This window comes from Stylophora pistillata, chromosome 11, assembly GCF_964205215.1.
Source record: "Stylophora pistillata chromosome 11, jaStyPist1.2, whole genome shotgun sequence".
In the NCBI taxonomy this organism is placed as follows: Eukaryota; Metazoa; Cnidaria; class Anthozoa; order Scleractinia; family Pocilloporidae; genus Stylophora; species Stylophora pistillata.
Window position 1 is genome coordinate 17,629,065 of NC_142529.1, and position 19,941 is coordinate 17,649,005.

Genomic DNA, 19,941 nt, shown 5'->3' on the forward strand with positions numbered 1-19,941 from the left:
TCGGATAGTCAGAGCTTTTGCATTGTTCTTGTAATAGTGGCGAAAGTTTCGACCGACCTATTCAATGAGGAATTCCTCTTGAGGCTGTATTCTTGAAAGTAAACAGACGAGACATGTCACCGCCAACCAGGTGGAAACATCTGTATACGGTTGCTTATGGCTTTCAGTATTAAAATACCATGCCTTTGTCGCGTTCGCTTTTCTACCCAGAAATTTGACGAAACAGAGTCTAATCAGCGAATACAAAGTGGTTAAAGTTCTGATCTTGTTTTGCAATATTTATTATAATTTTGAAAATGCAGATGCTATTTTGTAGGGCTTTTTGAGACCCCGCATCTACCTATTACAGACAAAGAAAAACACAGATGTTTCACTAAACAGCGGCCAAGTTTGAGTTGGCAGGGATTTCGATGATTGCAGGTTGGCTCGTGAGGAACTAAACTGCAAGAAAACAAGGCAAATTTCTATAATCATTTTCATGGAGTTTGCGTGATGTAATTACTATAATCTTAATTTAGCCGGCTGCGTTGATGCTTATAAGACGCTGATAAAGCATGCTCAGTACCAAAACAAAGGTTACTTATATAGAAACGCTTTAGTTACTCAGAATTCAACCCTCTAGGTGTTCGTAAGATAAATATGATCCTTACTGCTGAAATAATTTTCGATAGAACTGAAGGCAAATAAACCACCTTCCGGTTAGCTCAATTGGTTAAGCGCCGCACTGTTGTGCGGGAGGTCGAGGGTTCGAGCCCCGGCCGGACCAACACTCAGGGTCTTAAAAGACTATGAGTTTCCATGTGCCCAGTGACATGATCCTAATCCGAAAGCGTTCCTTCCTGACTACTACGTAACTCCTATAATGTGCATTTTTAGACTTTTATATTTCGAAATCACACTGAGTTTCGTTTTGTTATTCAACCATTACAGGGATAAGTAAGACCGGAAAAAGTTCTGTATCAGTTATCTGAAACGGAAAGAACGAGCTGGGAGAGCTTGATCTCCAAATGAGCGAGTATTAGACGAAAAGATCGCTTAACATTGCGGCTTACAGGAGCCTTTAAAAACGAACTGCTTTAGGTTGATACTGTAATTAAACTGCCGCTTATACACGGAGGGGCTTTTTTCCGATGGGGCATCTGACCGGAATAAAAAAGCGCCTCGAAACAAGCTGTAGCAGTGCTAATCAATACAGTCGCATTTGCTGATTCCTAATGACGCTTCAAGACGTCATCAAATAGAGTTCATTTCAATACATTTGGAACAGAATAAAACTAGCAACACGAACAAAGCTGGAACAAAATAACAAAAAGGATGTCGCCGTCGACTCATGTGTTTTGCGTTAGCTTGTGTTGGGCTTCTTTGGTGGTATTCTCAGTTTGATAATAAAAACAGAACAAAGCAAGCTTTTGAACGGCGCTGTACCAATGTATGTTTGAGGGATTTGCTGCTCTGCTGCACATTTGACATGAATATTCAAGTAATGGGAAAGCTAAAATAAACTTCGAGTGAAAAGTCTAAACAGCGAGCGGGGGATGAGTTTCTCACGTGGTTTTGGAACTCTACAAATGGAAATGATTTGATCTTAGACTTAACGAATTTGCCAATACTAAGAGCAGATAACGTCTGCAGAGAAAAATTTTCGTACTGTTCGTCCAACTCCCAATGTAGAGCGAGTGAGCAGTGCTTTTAAAATAACAAATGCATCAGTAGTTGGTTTACTCGCTCCTGGTCACACGACTCCGAATGTGACAGTGACGAGCGATGCTGTAACAGCGAATACGTCAGTAGTACGTCTCCTAGTCCGAGTTCGTCCCACTACGAATGCGACAGTGGCAAACCATGCTGTAACAGCGAATGCGTCAGTAATATGTCTTCTTGTCCTTGTTTACACGACTCCGAATGTGACAGCGGCGAGCAATGCTGTAATGGCAAATGCATCAGTGGTTTGTCTTCTTGTTTCTGTTCGTACGACTCCGAATGTGACAGTGGCGACCGATACCGTAATGGCAAATGCATCAGTAGCTCGAGTCTTCTTGTTCCTGCTCGAACGACAACCACTATGACACGGAAGAGGAATGTTGTGGGGGAGTGTGTTGATCGTACTGTGGTTGGAGCGGCGTGTCTATTGCAAATGTTATCATTATTGGCGCAACTATCTTCATTGTCATCATCATAACGAAATATCTTTTTAGTGTCTGGCGAGAACGAAGAATGCCCACTACAAGCCTACGGCAAACTCATGGGTCGACGGCGAGGGGATGGCCGAAAACCTGGGATGAGCTTTTCACGTGGTTCTGGGACCCTACAAAGGGAAATCAATTGATGTTCGACCTATGCAATTTTTCTAATACCAAGGAATGGATTCATGATCGCATTCGCCGAGAGAAATACAGCCCTGACATTTATACCGTTGTCCTTGATGATGATCCTTTTCCATTTAAAGACGAGGCGAAAGAGCTGTAGAAGTTGTGCAAAGCTGGTTTTACTCAACAGAGTATTGAAAAGGGTACAAACAACAGAATAGAGCAAGTAGAGAAGCAAGTAAAGGACGGTTATAACAAAAAGAAACAGGAGCGGATGAAAGACGGAGAGAGATTTAAACCTGAGGATGCATCTACGCTGGTTGCACTACGGATCGGAGCAGTTGACACCACATTGGATCATGACACAGAAAAGAGAATACGGTGGGAAACCGGTGAACTGAAAAAAAGACGGCTGAGGAATTCAAATTGCCTACTCCTATAGTGTGGGTTCTGACGACACAGAATCCCATTTATCAGATCAAGAAATTAATGAGAAAAAGTAAGGGTAAGACAGATTCAAATATATTTAAAGATGCCGAAGACGCCACAATACCGCCTAAGAAAAAAGGAGAAGTGTGGTTGGAAAGAGAAAAACTCGAGTTGCTGCGAGTTAATTTTAGGTAGCATTACCTCTGCCGCATACTTCTTGCCTATACTACAATTATCGTTCACCCGGTACTGTGGTCATCACCCAGCAGCCGAAACAACAGTTTGTCCTAACTCAGACACACAGGAGACGACGCAGCAAGTACAAGCTCCTTTGCCGGTAAACCACAACAAGACCCCTCCTAGTTGCAGTCAGGCTCCCCCGCCTTACGTATACTCAAGCAATCCATCCAAATCCACCACCACCAAACCGATATCCTAGACCGCCAGGACATGCTCAAGCGGCGCTGATGTTGGCTGCAGTAAACGCTGGACAATCGAACAAGCTCTAACTAGAATAAGCTGGGATGTAATTCATCCAAACAGAACATGTTGCGGTGAATGGTTTTCTTTCCATTTACAAGAATGTAGACGTAGTCAATAGCTTAAGATTCCTTATTGATCTACACTTTGTATTCCATTTCCCTTTGTATTCCCCATATTCCCATAATGAGGCTTATACATGGGGAGCTTTTATCCGAGGGGGCACTTAAACCGGAATAAAGAACCGCTTCGAAACAAGCTCTTGCAGTGCCTTTGCATTTGCTGGTTTCTGGCGATTCATTTCAACGCATTTGAAACAGAATATAACTAACAACACGAACAAACTGGAACAAAACAAAACGGCAGTTCAGACAGTTCTCATGAGGTTCTTCTCAGCTTTCCCATTCGTAAAATCTCAATGTATAATTCACATCAGATCTCTCAAACATACAGTGGTACAGCGCCATTCCACAGTTTGTTCTCTTTTTTCATCATTATTATTATTACTTATTGTTGTTAATTGTTAGGTAAGCCTTTCCTGCTTTCCTAATAACATCACTGTTTTCAATACCCTCCTGCGTTATTATTGCCTTCATCAAACACCCTAACCCTCTCGCCCCGCGAGCTCGCCCCCCCCCCCACTTCCACTTTCCCCTCACCAAGATCACTTTTCTCCTCCCACACCTCCGCATTTCCCTCAACAAGATCGCTTTCCTTCTCCCCACTTCCGCCTCCCCTCAACAATAATGATACAAGAATGTATATAGCTATCCCCCTTCATCTGCTTTCCCCCCACCAAGATCGCTTTCCTCTCCCCCCAGTTCTGCTTTATCCTCCACCAAGATTGCTTTCCTCCCCCCTCCACTTGTGCTTTCCCCCACCAAGATCGCTTATTTCCTCCGCTTACTTCCGCTTTCTCTTCCAGCAACCTCGCTTTTCTCCTCCCCACTTCCGCTTTCCCCCCTGTCAAGCTCGCTTTCTTCCTCCCCCCGACATCAAGCCTGCTCATATCTTTTGACAATCCCCTGTCGTTAGCTTCCCGATCACTTCTTTGACTTACTGTTGCAGTGAAAACAGATTCTCACGACAGCAAGCTAAATGTTACTACGCTTTGTCAACTATCATGGAAAATCATCCTTTGATCAATGGTTAACCCAAACATATCCATAGTCTCGAGATTAGTGTAGGATTGTCTAAGATAAGTGAAGGATTATGATCTAAACATTACAAAGCAAATTTTACTGCATGGCTGGAATTAATTCTGTTCGCAGAAACGGTCTAACGAACCCGACGTAGTTCCGATGTAAACCAGCAGAATGATTACCCCAATACTGTTACGAAGATTTTCTGAGGCACGAAAAGACAAGGCAATCGTACAGTTTTCCTGTGATGAATAAACCGTTTATAGGCTCGTTGCCCAGCACTTGACCAAAATTTCCTATGATTATTGTTTGGCTCCAAATGACTCTCCGGCTATGATGCCACGTAACGTGTTTTAAATGTTTTTGTTGACAACTGCATTATTAACTAATGACTGATTAAAGAGTCGACCGTTATTTCGATTACATAAACACCTCTACTACCTTAGGCGTTAACTAGAATTAGTTTCAGGTCTTCATAAAAGCAAGCACATGACTCGCTCGTATGTAAAGCGATGCCTGATAGACTGTCTTCTGATACGAAACTAACAAATACAAAGTATTCTAGAAACAAGCCCGGAAATTGGGAATGTTTCTAGAATAATTTTTGTACCCACCATGAGTCGCTTGCTATTGTTTTGAGATCATGCGATGATCACATGACGCAGACATACAGTCAAAGGCTTCAAATGTCAATTAAAATTTGGCCTGTCAAGAGCAGTGGAAGTTGTACAAAGTTGGAATTACTCATGAGAGTATTGAACAAGGCTCAAACAATAGAATGGAACAAGTAGTAAGCAAGCGAAGAAGCGTTACAACACAATGATAAAGATACTGATGATGACATTCATAAATAAATTTATGCCTGTGAAGGCATCTACGCTGTTTCTATTACGGATCGGAGCGCTTGACGCCACACCTTATTCTGACACAGAAAAGAGAATACGGTTAAAGGTTGGGAAACCGGCGAAAAAGGAGAATACGGAATTAGATTTCCCTAATCCTACAGAGTGGGTTCAGACGACTCAGAAACACATTGGCAAAATCAAGGGATGCATTATGGAATGTGAAACAATTTTTTTCTTAGTATATTTGCCCTACTCTACAGTGTGATACCGTGGCATGTTTTGTGCGTTCTCATCGCTTTACTTGGTAAAATAAATGCCATGAGATTTCTCCCTTTCCTATTTAACTTCCCAGTCTTGTTTCTTTTTCCCTTTCACTGCTCCCCCTCCCTCCCCTCCCTCCCCTCCCCCAACTAAGCCACACCTGTTATGGACGCCATTTTTAGTGACGACCATGAGTAAGTCAAGTTCGTTCAAGTTTCTTAGTGTGTTCTACGTTTTATCGGGAAAAACGTGTTTTGTAAGTACTATTCCTATTTTTTGGTTCGTTTTTAATTCAACGTTTCCTTTCTCCATTGCATCGTTTGTTTCAAATTCCTTTTACCTTTTAGGAACCGTGTAATCCTTCGAGTAAATCACCCCGAAATAAAACAATAAAGGCTGATAGTTTCGAAAGAAACTGTTTGGGGCTGCGTCGGTGGGAGTAACGTAATAATTTGGATATATCACAAAGTTGAAATGGTAAATTGGCCACCGTAACGACTACAAAAGCTGACGTTTTGAGCGTTAGCCCTTCGTCAGAGCGAATAGACGAATTGTGGGTTGTGTGTGCTTTTAAAGGCAGAAAATGGAGCTACGTTATTGGTGGGATAATGAAAAGATAATGCTTGTCTCTGGATCGTTTTGGAGTAATTTACAGCAAGTCCCCCAAACTCAGATGTTGAGACAATTCAAAGGATGATTAAGTTCCAAGAAAGGCAGACAAAATGTATGGAAGGCCTGGTTGCTCAGCAGCAACAGAGTGCGTTATCTTTAACCCAACGAAAGCAAGAAGTACCAGTTTTCAGTGGCGACCCGATCCAGTACTGCGGCTTTGTGAAAGCCTTTGAGTGCCTTATCGAATCCAAAACCAGTGGCAATAGTGAGAGACTGTATTACCTTGTGCAGTACCCTAGAGGAGAGGTGCATGAACGGATGAGTAGCTTTTTGATCATGAACCCTGACGAGGGCTACCCTGAAGCTCGTAAGATATTGAAAAAGAGATATGGAGAAAACTACACAATCGCCACAGCCTCTGTAGACAAAGTGACGAAGGGTCCAGCACTTACGGCCGAAGACAGTAAAGGTTTGCAAAACTTTCAACCCTGCTTACAAGTTGTAGAAACACTTTGAAGAGTATTGGCTATGCTAGTAAGATCGAAAATCTCGACAGCCTTAGAGGTGTTGTTGAAAGATTACCATTCGAGTTAAGAAAGAGATGGAGGGCGACGGCTGATAAGATAATGGAAGGCGAGGATAGAGAGATCAGATTCGACGACATCGTGGCCTTTGTTGAGAAGGAATCTCGTACCTCTTCGCATCCTGTGTTTGGAGACATCCTAAGGTCCAACGATCAATTCGAAGTTCAAGAACAACAACTTTGCCACCAGAGTGGGAAGTGATAACCAAGCTAAAGGCAATGGAAATTCTAGAAACTTCGCATCTGGGATATCTAGTTCACCAAATAAAACTTGTGTTTTGTGTAAACAAGTTCACAGGCTTGAGGATTGCCCAGAATTTAAGCGCAAGAGTTATGATGACCGCGTTCAGTTTGCGTGGAGCAACTACCTGTGCTATAACTGTTTGACCCCTGATCACAGGGTGCGTAAATGTAAAAGGAGGAACTCTTGTAAATACTGTGGTAGAAAGCACAATCTTTACAAGATTCACTTTAATAGGTATGATCGCCAATCATACCTATTAAAGTGAAAGCCAGAGGGCATCAAGGCTACGTAGTTACACATGCTTTCCTGAAAAGCGGTTCTGACTGAACTTTCTGAATGGATGAACTCCTAAGACAATTGAACCTAGAAGGCGAAGAAACGAGTCTCTCACTGAGTACAATCGAGAAAGAGAAAAGTGGGATGGAGTGCTGTGTTGTGAGCCTTGAAGCCTATGACCTTGAAGAAAATGCCTTTGTTGACTTGCCTACAGTCTTTTCCACCCCCATCTTGCCAGTTTCACCAGGCAATATTCAAAGGCAGGAGGACATCGCGGGATGGCCTCATCTTCACGATATCTGTTTACCCCAGGTGGACGCTCAAGTTGGCTTACTAATCGGTAATGACAATGCAAGGGCCCTAAAACCAATTGAAATCAAGCAAAGTAGAGGTGAAGGACCCTATGCAGTTCGGACTGTGTTCGGGTGGACAGTGAATGGTCCTCTAGGCCGTGAGAGTGATGGAGCAAGCCACAGTGCGAGCTTGATCAGAGGAGACATTTAACTAGAGAAACAGTTCGAAAGGTTCTGCGGACTAGAATTCAACGACTCTATCGTTGATGCCACAGCTCAGATGTCCAGAGAAGATCTCAAAGCCGTTGAGATAATGGAGCAGGCAACTGTATTTAATGAAAACCATGACCAGATATAGTTACCATGGAAATCGCAACGACCCTCTCTACCTAATAACATCGCTCTTGCAGAGCACAGGTTAAAGCTTCTTAAGAAGAGGTTTCGCAGAGATACTGACCTGTTTGGAAACTACTCAAGTGTTATTGATGATTACTTCCGCAAATGTTACTGTGAAAAGGTTCCAGACAGCTCACTGAGTCGTGCTGATGGTATGGTCTGGTATTGGCCTCATCATCCCGTGCTACACCCCGCGAAACCTGATAAGACCAGAATTTTCTTTGACTGTGCTGCCAAGTACGTAAATACACCACTGAATGACCTCCTGTTGCAAGGACCAGACTTTAATAATTCCTTAGTTGGTGTGCTACTTAGGTTTAGGCAAGAACGTATAGCTTTGATGTTCGACGTAGAATCCATGTTCCATCAGGTCCAAGTTGCCCCAGATCCCTGTGATTCGTTGCGCTATTTATGTTGGCCTGGGAACGACATGAATAAAGAGCCTCAGGATTTCCGTATAAGAGATCATTTGTTTGGGGCGGTGCCATCGCCAAGCTGCGCTGGATTTGCCTTGCGCAGGACAGCTAAGGATAACAGTGCTACCTTCCACCCCGACGTTGTCGAAACTGTGAACAAAAACTTATACGTTGATGACTGCTTGAAGTCGAGTGAAAGTGAAACTATGTCCATCAAGCTCCTGCCTAAACTCAGTGAGCTGTTAATGAAAGGAGGCTTCCATTTAACAAAATGGCTGTGTAACTCTCCGAGGGTGCTTGCAACTATTCCTGAGTCAGAGAGAGCAAGTTCTGTTAAAGAGCTCGATTGTGAAATCATGCCAACGGAGCGGGCCCTTGGTGTCAGATGGAGTTTAGAATCGGACACTTTTGGGTTTAAAGTGAAGTTTAAGGACAAGCCTCCAAAACGCCGTGGAATGTTATCTATAGTGAGTTCAGTGTACGACCCATTTGGTTTCGTAAGTCCTTTCGTACTACCGGCTAAAGCTGTCCTCCAAGACCTATGTAGAAGAGGGCTTAGTTGGGATGAAGCCATCCCGGAAGAAAGCTTGAAGTGCTGGAAGGAATGACTTTTAGAACTCTCTCGAATGGAATAGTTTTCTATTGACCGCTGCGTTAAGCCGTACGGGTTTGGGAAGATCTCCAAATGCCAACTTCACCACTTCAGCGATGCGATGCAGATTGGTTATGGCGCAGTCACCTACATTCGTCTCGTTGATGAAGGAGGCCAGGTCCATTGTGCGCTTCTCATGGCCAAGTCAAGAATGGCCCCCCTAAAGTCCATTAGTATACCACTACTCGAGCTGTCTGCAGCAACTGTGGCTGTCAGACTCGACAAGATGATAAGAAGAGAGTTAGAGTTGTCTGTGCACGAATCAACCTTCTGAACAGAGAGTACTTCAGTGCTTAAGTACACTGGAAACAGTAATGCAAGGTTTCACACTTTCTTGGCAAATAGAGTGTCTCAGATTCTCCATGGTTTTTCCCCTGTCCAGTGGAGACATGTCCCAACCAAGTCAAACCCCGCCGATGATGCGTCAAGGGGTCTTAAGGTTGAAGCCCTTCTAACAGCTGCTCGGTGGAAAATAGGCCCGTCCTTCTTGTGGAAGCCGAAAGATAAGTGGCCAAATCAGTCCAGCGTTGAGAAAATTTCAAGAGATGATCCTGAAGTCAAGAAAATAATTTCAGTCGGCGATGTGCATACGAAAGAAGCTACTGCCAAAATTTATGAAGAATTTAACAGATTCTCTTTATGACACGGTCTTGAGAAGTTCGTCGCCTGGATCCTAAGGTTCAAAGCTAACCTTCATAAAGCGAGCTGTCGAGCGTTCGAGGTACCAGTAACGCAGAAAGGAAGCCAACCTATACAGCCAATCTCTAAAGTCGAGATGAGAGATGCTGAACGAAGTATCATCAAATGTGTTCAAAAAGAACACTTCAAGGAAGAGATCCAGAGTCTGGAGGTGCCAAAGAATCATGAAGAAAATACAGGCTCAGGGCCCAGGCCAAGTTCCGTTAAGAAGAGTAGTAGGGTCTTTAGTTTAGACCCGGTCCTCATGGATGGTGTGCTAAGGGTCGAAGGACGTTTACGTCGTGCTTCGCTGCCCCAGGATGCTAAGCACCATGTCATCTTACTGAAAATCATCCGTGACAAACTTGATAGTACGACACTATCACTTCATATCTGGTCACTCAGGAAGAGAATACGTTCTGTCCCTATTGCGAGGCAAGTTCTGGGTTATTCATGGAAATTCAGTGTTGCGGAAGCTCCGGGTGAAGTGCTTTGATTGTAGACGAAGACAAGCCCCGGTCTGTAATCGGAAAATGGCAGATCTCCCTGAGGAACAAGTGTCGGCTTGGCAACCACCTTTTAGCCATGTGGGGATCGACTTCTTTGGCCCGTTTCTGGTGAAGCAAGGTAGACGTCGATTCAAAAGGTATGGGTGCTTCTTTACTTGTTTGAATATAAGAGCTGTCCACATAGAAGTCGCTTACTCGCTAGATACCGACTCATTCATAAATGCACTTCGCCGATTTATTGCGAGGAGAGGCAAGCCAGTGTTGGTGAGAACCGATAACGGTTCCAATTTTCTCAGCGGAGACAAGGAGATCCGTGCTAACATTCTACAGTGGAACACCCAGCGGATTCATGAGTACCTGTTACAGCAAGATGTTTGCTGAATTTTCAACCCTCCCTCTGGATCACACAACAATGGTATTTGGGAGAGGTGTATCCGCACCACGCGGAAGATTTTGAATGCTTACTGAAGGAGCAAGTTCTTAACGATGAATCCTTGGTAACCCTCGTGTGTGAGATAGAGTCAATTATAAATGGTAGACCCATCACAGAGGTGTCTCAGGATCCAAGAAACCTCGAGGCTCTTACCCCAAACCATTTGCTTCTGCTTTGATCTGGATCGACTGTACCCCCAGGAATTTTCAAAAATAAGCATACCTATTCTCGCAAGAGATGGCGACAAGTGCAGTATCTCGCGGATCAATTTTAGAGACGGTGGTCTCGTGAGTATATCCCTTTGTTACAGCACCGGCAGAAGTGGAACTTTCCGCGCAGAAACTTAGCTGTTGGTGACGTTGTGTTGATGGTGAATGACAGCTCTCCTAGCAGCTGTTCGCCAATGGCGAAAGTAATCGAAGTCATGCCCGGAAGAGACGGATTTGTGCGCCGAGTAAAAGAGAAGTCAAAGACATCAGAGTTAGAACGCCCTATCGACAAGTGTATCCTTCTCGAGGCCATGGAGGAATGTGGACTGTGAACACATTTCAAGGACCCTTTATGTCCAACATGCATTTTATTTTATTATTTTTTGTTTTGCAAGTTGAAACTGGGAAATTGGATCGAAGTAACTTTAGTAACTCTAAGACGCAAGTATTAGCTCGACATTAAGTGACACTCGGAACATTGTCTAAATGCTTACCCGAGGCGCATTTATCGGGGCGGGAATGTAAGCTCAAGTTTGTCCTTGCGCCTGGAAGTTTTCACGCGCTAATTTAGGGCCCAGCCCGCCGCAACTAAGCCACATGTGTTATGGTCGCCATTTTTAGTGACGACCTTGAGTAAGTCGAGTTAGTTCAAGTTTCTTAGTGTGTTTTACGTTTTATCGGGGGTAAAATGTGTTTTGTAAGTACTATTCGTATTGTTTGGTTCGTTTTTAATTCGGCGTTTCCTTTCTCCATTGCATCATTTGTATCAAATTCGTTTTACCTTTTAGGAACTGTGTAATCCTTCGAGTAAATCACCGTGAAATAAAACAAGATTGGTACGCGTTCAAAACTTATCTGTGTCCCTGACGGATTTAAAGTGTTTTAGTGTTTACACCGCTCTGCGCGTGAAGCCCCGGAAGTCATAACCTGAATAAGGGGGTACCTCTTTCAAAATGATCATCCCTGTACGGTATCGGTCCATCCTTATCGAGCAGACGCCATTGAAATTGTAATGGAAATCGCTTCTAAGGAATCCGTATGCTTTCTTTTCGTCTGTTTCTTTGCCTCGGGAAGTGCTACCACCTGTACCTACGACAACAATTGTTCCTACAGCGAGTTCTGTTGTACAGATAAAGTCTGTAGAGAGAGTCGTTACGTCTGGTGGGACGACTACAAGTGTGGGACAAATACATCAGTAATTCGTCTTCTTGTTTCTGTCCGTAAGACTACGAATATGACAGCGACGAGCAGTGTTGCAATGGCAAATATATCGATAGTTTGTCATCTTGTTTTTGTTCGCAAAATCATCAGTGTGACATTGGATAGGACTGTTGAGTGGGAGTGCGTTTGCCAACGTGTGGTTGGAGCGGCGGAGCTATTGCAGGCTGTTAGCGGCACAATTATCTTTTATGCCATCATCATTTCCGTCGTATCCTACTGCTGCTATGCAAGTTTCCCATATTACTACTATCGTACACTTGGTTCTGTGGCCTTCACTGGCCAACAGCGGAGACAAAAAAACTTCTCAGCACGCATGATGATGACGCAGCAAGTACATCCTCCTCCGCCGATGAACTACAACCAGCCTACTCCAGGTTACAGTCAGGCTCCTCCACTTTACCCCAGCTATCCACTGTCACCAAACCAATATCCTACACCGCCAATGCAGCTGATGCTGGCTGCAGTAAATGATGAACAATCGAACAGATTCTAATGAAAGTAACCTGCGAGGTAACTTCTCTTAACAGATCGCTGTTCTTGTGAAATAATGATGTAACCTTCCATTTTGCTGTCCATTTGCAAATATTTAAACTTAATCATATCTATAAATTTTGTGTGAGCTTTGTCGATTTCAGGACAAAGGATACTTGGATTAAGTTGTCTGAGCTCAAAAATTCTAGTTTGATCTGCTCGCTGTATATTTGCAAACCTGACTTTCCATCTCGATGTCATCGTTCAAAGTTAGTGAAAAATATTTTTGTCAGAGATAAATGAGTTCAGCCACTCATAATATTTCGGAAAGAATATTAATCGTACTCTGAGAAATGTATTTTCTTTTTTTTAAGAGTCATATCATACCGATCTGGCTGTATTGAATACGGTCTTATGCTTTCATCAACAGTTTTCGATCTGTTTTCATTGTGATGTTAAAGAGTACAAATGTCGATCGTGTGATAAAGCAGTTATCCTATGTTTTTCTGTGTGATCCTATCGGTAATAGGATCACACAGGCCAAAAACTTCTCTTGTTACGGCTCGGTTGCTGTTACTTTATTTTAGCTGATACCCCTTTTATAGACGTGAGTAATCTTCTTCCGCTATTCTACTTATAGCTCGTGGGATCTTAAGAAGATCCTTCCACAGTATAAGCTATATCGATGTCGAGCAGTACTAGATTTACATTTGCTTTTTGCCTCAATTTTTGAATAATAAATTTTTGTTAATCCCTTACTGCGTGCAAGGTTCCGATTGATATTCCAGTGACAAGTTCGTAAGTAATAGTCCAAACTTTTGCTTTGTTCTTGAAAAGGTGGCGAAAGTTTCATCTGAGCTACTTATTGAGAAATGGGAGTTTGGGCTGTATTTTTTTTAATTTTTACTATAAATCTCAGGTAGGCTCACCCCGTTGAAGCTTCTATGTTCCCAGTGACATGATGATGCTGAAGGTCTTTATTATTATAGATCAATCTAAACACTTGGAGACATACGTGCAAGTTTACAGACATTAAACTAAATAAAGTTAAAAAGAGGCCTATTTATAAAACAGCGCTTAAAAGCTCTGTGCGAACACCCGTAACGTGTAATCATGACCACGCTGACGTGAAGGACGGGCACGTTTACACGGAAGGAGATCCGCCAAACAATGCGCATCTGCAGGTGTGACTTTTTCCCACAGTTGTTCATCCCTAGTTAAGATCACGTTGTTGATGGATAGGCGATCCTTCGTGTAAACATATTTCCATGCTCGCTTACAGAATTTATCGATCTTAGAGAGGTATTTACAACCATAATCACATGCCCATACCTTAATTGCGTAGATAAATACAGACATAGTTAAGCTACGAAAGATGATCGTACACTTTAAAGTGTATCCATAGTACTTACAAATCCGAAGGATATGGAGTCTTGAATTAGCCTTATCCATCATATTGTGAAAATTACTATCCCAGTTGCATGGATTTTCATAAAAGGTTAATCCCAATAAGCTCACTCTTTCTTTCAATCATGTGCACAGTTCCAGGATGGGTTTTTGCTTTGGTCTTTCCTCTCATCACTAACTCTCATATCTTGGTCAAATTTAGTTTCATACAATTCATACTTGACCAAAGCTTAATGTTTTTAATTTCACTGACTGAAGAGTCATCAGGCAAATTTGGCCCAACCGGAATAGACCCCTTACACATGACGTCACCAGCGATTTAGGATGATGGTGATGTCATCTGCAAACTTAATATGCAGATTTGCTTCTCGATTCACAGCATTTATGTCAGTAACCATTTTGAAGAATAACACTTGGCATAGGACAGTCCCCTGTGGTACACCCCTGCCAACTGCAGTGAACTTTGTTGCGACACCATCAACTACGACTCTCTGTTTACGATCAATCAAAGAATTAATTATCCAGTTAATAACATATGGATTAATATTATATGAATTGAACTTATTCCGTGCAATCTGATGAGGGACAAGGTCAAAAGCTTTACTAAAAATCAAAATAATACACCTTAACAAAGTCTGCATCTTTATCCAACCATTTTAACTAGTAATGTTGGCATTTAAGAAGTGCAAATGTAGTATTTTGTCCCCTCTTAAAGGCAAATTTATTGGGCCCAATAGGTGACTGCAGGGTAGGAAATATTTATTGTTTGTAAATGACTCTCTCCAAACTTCTCATGATCACATTTGTAAGTGATATGGATCTCAATTGACTACATTCCAACTTAATGGGAATACCTCAGGAATAGGTGTAACATTGGCCAATTTCCATAAACGGGGAATTTTTTGCTGTTTAATTGAATTATTAAAGATTCCCGTTACTATAGGAGCTAAATAGTCAGCATAGTCACCCCAGAACCAATAAGGAACCCCATCAGGTCCAGAAGCTGTACGTGTCTGGTGCCTCAAGAGGATCCAAACTGAAAGCAAGATAACCTTGGGGACATGTGTACCGTCTGGTGTCTCGAGAGACTCCGCGCCACATATGCATCATCAGTACTTATAGACTGAAAGTATGCATTAATATCATCAGGATTAATTACTTTACTAACCAAGGTACCTTGAGTTTTCGTACCAGTAATTTTATTAGCCATGTCCCACTATCCTTTAGATCACCTGTAATGTTTCCTATTTTCATTACGAACAGCATTTATTTGATTTTTGCGAATCAGGTCACTGATTTTCTCTTGGCGAGTAGCTCTCATAGCATCACTCTCTGTTCTTGCATTCTCATTTCGGATCTTACAAAGGTGCTTTATCAGTGGTGACATGTAAGGTGGGTCTCTCGAAGATAACTTGACTGTTATCACTTGAAAACAGTCATTATAAATTTGCTATAGTTTCTGACTCAACACTTAGTAAGCTTATCGGCAGTCAAAACAAGCGACACGTGAAGCGCTTCCAACCGAATATCAACTGAGAATATTCAGCAGACGCCCAAAAAGATCAGTAAATCTTCCACTACGGTAAATATCAATTGTTGCAGGATTTTCAAATCAGTTGGAAACGTATCTTGCTCGAAGAACATCTGCCAACTCATGGCAGCTCATGATCAGCTCGTGAAACCTCGCACTTTTTAATCTGAACAAAGGGGTACCCCTTTCAGGCAGATTATCCCTGTACGGACCATACATTTATATTCTATTAGAGAAACATTGAACCTCTTTCCCAGGGTCTCTCATCTTCCCATTCCCTCTCGCCCCAGGGAACGGGACGCTAAGAGACCCTGGGAAGGAAGTTGGGGAAACATCAATTTAACCCCTCCCCACTCAACGTCCAAGAGGCCCAAAATCAAACACTGCATCATGCAGCATTTCAGTCGAACGCTGTTGGTACGTTATCTGGGTATTTCTCGCTGTTCCCACCCCAGCTGGAACGTGAATTGTTCTTTGTGAATAAGATCTAAAATGAGATAAGGGGAAATTAAACCACTCATTAGGAATTATTCTAACAAATGCTACATTTGGTTAACAAAATTGAATTTGTTAAAACATACTTACGTTTAAAACTTCACACGCGATGAAATAAAAGATTACTAACACGCGCGTTGCCATAACGATACAAAAAAAGCATTAAGAATTTAATGACAAGTTCCGCAGAGGTTATCGGAGGTAAGTATTTACAAATGACTATCGTTTTCTCGAATGATCGATGACAAGCTTGTCAGATTTCTGGTCGTTTGGGACTTTTGTTCAGTATTTGGGCCTTTTTTTTCAAAACTAAGTATGGTCTGACTCGAAAGGTACCGAACAATCCAAAGCCACGTTACGAGATTATGTACATATACCATATTCGACGATTTAAAATATAATATACGTGGATATCTTGCGAGTTGCGTAGTATTTTATTTCATTTTCTGTTTTTTTTTCGTTTTTGAGCCCCGAAGAGAAGCGCGCGAGGAAAAATACGAGCTAATACGAGTAAAATTTCCGCTCGTATTGTATGTTAACTCTCGAGTAAAGAATTTATTATTTTACTTTTATTTGTCTTCTTAGTATTTTGATTTTAATTTGTGAAATACATACTACGGCCTTATCTGCGCATCGTATCATTCGCATTAGGAAAAGTTACAAACGACCTGTTGACCATTAAAAAGATCTTGTCGGGCTCAAAAATTCGCTTCCCAATCCCAGATATATTATTTTAGTCTATTAACTGTAGTCACATTCCGATAAAAGACAGATGGTATTGACTAAAAGCGTCGTCTAAAGAAACTTGTTTTGTAGAACGTCTCTGCGCGAAAGAATAGGCTACAATTCTGTTCAATGGCAGTCTAGTCCAAAAAACAAAATTAATTGAAGAGGATGCGTGGGCCCAAGCAGGGCGGTTGTGTGTTTTGAGCGGAGAGCCCTCACCCTTCCTCTTTCGATGCTTATCTTTTAAATACGAGGAAACGGACAACATCAAGCAATCAAGAGCTGAATGCCGCCAAGGCGGAAAAACAAAAGAGGCGATCGTGGTTCAGTTGAAGAAGAAACCTCAGCCGCGAAGAGATACAACATGGCGGACAGCTAGGCCGATGCGAGAAACGAAGAGAGCGAAGAACAAGAAGAACCAAGCCTACATGAGATTAAATCAATGCTGGTCGACATACAGATTGCAGTGTCGTCAATTGCGCTTGAGAACAAACAATTAAAAGAGGAACTAGCTGATCTGAAAAATTACATCCAAACCAAGGACAAAGAAATTAGTGAACTAAAGATCTCGGTCGACAAAACTGCCAAGTCTAATGATGCACTGGAAAAAAAAACTGCAGGCGACAGCTACCTCACTTGAAACAACAAGAAGAGTTTTAGATAAACAAACTGAAGAAGTCGACCGTCTAAATGAGGAGCTAGAAAATCTAGAACAGTATACACGCAAAAATAGTCTTGAATTCCACGGAATTCCTGAAAACTCCTACCAGTCAACCGAAGAAGTCGTTCTAAAGATAGCAGCTGCACTCGAAGTTCAAGTGGCTGCAAGCGACATCGAAATCTCACATAAACTGAAACGAAAAAACGGTGACAATGCTAAAATTGTAAAATTTTGCAGTCATAAAATTGAAACCAAGCTGTATAAACAACGCACAAGGCTGAAAAACATCAAAGCCTCGGACTTGTTTCCTGGATATGCGGCCGCGGCAGCAAGATTCAACGACCGTCTGTTTATCAACGAAAACCTGACATCGTACAGAAGAGGGCTGGTGAAATCAGCCAACACAAAACGAAGAGATGGTTGCATTCACAGTATTTGGACAATAGACGGTACGAAATAAGTGAACAACTTATTTCGAATGCAGACACCTCAAAAGTCGTCACTTCAGGAGATTGGAATACTACTTTCAATCCAATCGATAAGCGAGGCGGCCAGCCTTGGAAAGCTACAAACTATAGAAACTCTCTCATGAATCTCATGGAAGAACTTAATCTTATAGACATTTATCGACAAATCCATCCCACCACAAAATCTTTTACTTATGAATCAAAACCCTTAAGTTTGAAATCAAGGATCGACCTTTTCCTTATTTCTCGTCCTCTCTCTTACTGCGTAAAGAGCACAGAAATTCGTTCATCAATAGCACCCGACCATAAATCAATATTCCTAAACAGCGAGATTAAAAATGAATTCGCTAGAGGCCCGGGATTATGGAAATTCAACAACACCTTACTGGAGGATGAGAATGACAAAGAGCTCATTGAGTTCTATTATCCGCAGATTTTAGTTAAATACAGCGAGACTACAGATAGACAACTTCTATGGCAATTAGTAAAGATGGAGCTACGCGCGAAAACGATCAAGTACTCGAAAGAGAAAAGATATAAGTTAAGAAAGGAAGAAAGAGCTCTTCAAGAAGAACTACAAGAACTGGACCAAAAAATCTGTAACAATGATGCTTTCGATCAGGAAACTTCGGAGAAATATGAAGCCGCTAAGGATAAATTAAAAAGGATACACGACACTAGGGGGTAGGAGGCTATATTTAGATCCAAGACGAAATGATTCGAACAAGGAGAAAAGCCAACGAAATACTTTTTCAACCTAGAAAAAAGCAACTACGAGAAAAAACTAATTCGAGAAGTTAAGACAGAAAATGATGAAGTAATCTGCAACCTTGTGCAAGTTAATAAAGAGATCGAGAATTTTTATAGCAAAATGTATACCTCTAAAATTACTGGTAACAACACCAGCGATGTATCTGAACACAACAATAACATTCACAAATTTATCGAAGGTCTCAACACCCCACAATTAAATGTAGAAGAACAAGAATATCTAGAAAAGGATCTGACGTTCGAGGAACTAAAAGATGCTCTAACATCCTTTGCGGACAATAAATCTCCAGGAGAAGATGAATTCACAAAGGAATTCTATGAGGCATTCTTTGATCTCCTTGGGAATGGCTTTTAAATTCTTATAACGATGCATTTAACAAAGGATCATTATCAATTTACCAGAAGCGAGGAACAATAACGCTCATTCCGAAAGGTGATGAAAATCTGTCTGACCTAAGGAATTGGCGCCCTAATTCTCTACTTAACATCGACCACAAGATTCTTTCTAAAGTATTGGCCAAAAGAATGGAGCAACACTTACCTAAACTAATTGATTCTGATCAAACAGGGTTTGTCAACGGAAGATATAGAAGCCAAACTATAAGACTACTCAGTGACATAATGGAGTTTTCAGATAGCAAAAGTTCCAGGAAATATTTCTGTTCGTAGAGTTTGAAAAGGCATTTGACAACTTAGAATGGAGTTTCATATCAAAAACCTTAGAGGTTTTTAATTATGGAAATAAGTTTAAAAAATGGTTTACTGTGTTATACAACGGCATACAAAGCGCCGTCGTAAATGGCGGATTTATGACAAACTATTTCGAAATAACAAGTGGAGTTCGCAAAGGCTGTCCACTTAGCCCCTCTTTATTTATTCTTGCAGTCGAGTTTTTAGCCCTTAAGATACGCCAAAACAGGAACTGTGAGGGCAGATATTTACAGAACAATCAAAAAGTAAAAATTTCTCAATTTGCAGACGATACAACCATAATAACTAACAACACGGACTCTCTTAAATCGCATCTCCAAACAATTGAAGTAAACGGCACCGTCTCAGGCTTAAAGTTAAATAAGAAAAAGACTAAAGCAATTTGGCTGGGTACAATGAAACACAGTAATTCGAATATATTAGAATTCAAAAGCACAAAGAACCCTACTAAAGTTCTAGGCACCTTTCTATCTTACAATCAAAATAAAAACATCGAAGAGAACTTTCTTAGCAGGATTCGAAAGATGAAAACCAAATTAAATCTATTGCACTCCAGGGATTTGACGCTATACCGAAGATCATTATTAGTTAAAACGTTAGGAGTATCTCAGTTAGTCTATGTAGCGTCCATGCTGACTGTTCCACCTTTAGTATTAAAAAATGTTCAAACAGAGCTCTTTTCATTCTTGTGGAAAAACGAAAAAGACAAAATAAGA

At 41.6% G+C, this 19,941-nt stretch overlaps 3 protein-coding genes across 3 annotated transcripts; all 3 read left to right on the top strand.

The window, feature by feature from the left end:
* Positions 1-1,870: 1,870 nt before the first annotated feature.
* Positions 1,871-5,470, top strand: LOC148720380 (uncharacterized). The gene is made up of 4 exons (XM_088737616.1): positions 1,871-2,110; positions 2,467-2,747; positions 4,386-4,398; positions 5,228-5,470. Exons 1-4 carry the CDS (start codon positions 1,871-1,873, stop codon positions 5,465-5,467), a joined length of 774 nt encoding a protein of 257 aa, XP_088593742.1. The 3' UTR covers positions 5,468-5,470.
* Positions 5,471-7,238: 1,768 nt separating this feature from the next.
* On the top strand, positions 7,239-8,891 carry LOC148720381 (uncharacterized). The gene is made up of 2 exons (XM_088737617.1): positions 7,239-7,629; positions 7,882-8,891. Exons 1-2 carry the CDS (start codon positions 7,239-7,241, stop codon positions 8,889-8,891), a joined length of 1,401 nt encoding a protein of 466 aa, XP_088593743.1.
* Positions 8,892-16,062: 7,171 nt separating this feature from the next.
* On the top strand, positions 16,063-17,736 carry LOC148720382 (uncharacterized). The gene is made up of 4 exons (XM_088737618.1): positions 16,063-16,090; positions 16,358-16,419; positions 16,995-17,198; positions 17,236-17,736. Exons 1-4 carry the CDS (start codon positions 16,063-16,065, stop codon positions 17,734-17,736), a joined length of 795 nt encoding a protein of 264 aa, XP_088593744.1.
* The last annotated feature ends 2,205 nt before the right edge of the window (positions 17,737-19,941 follow it).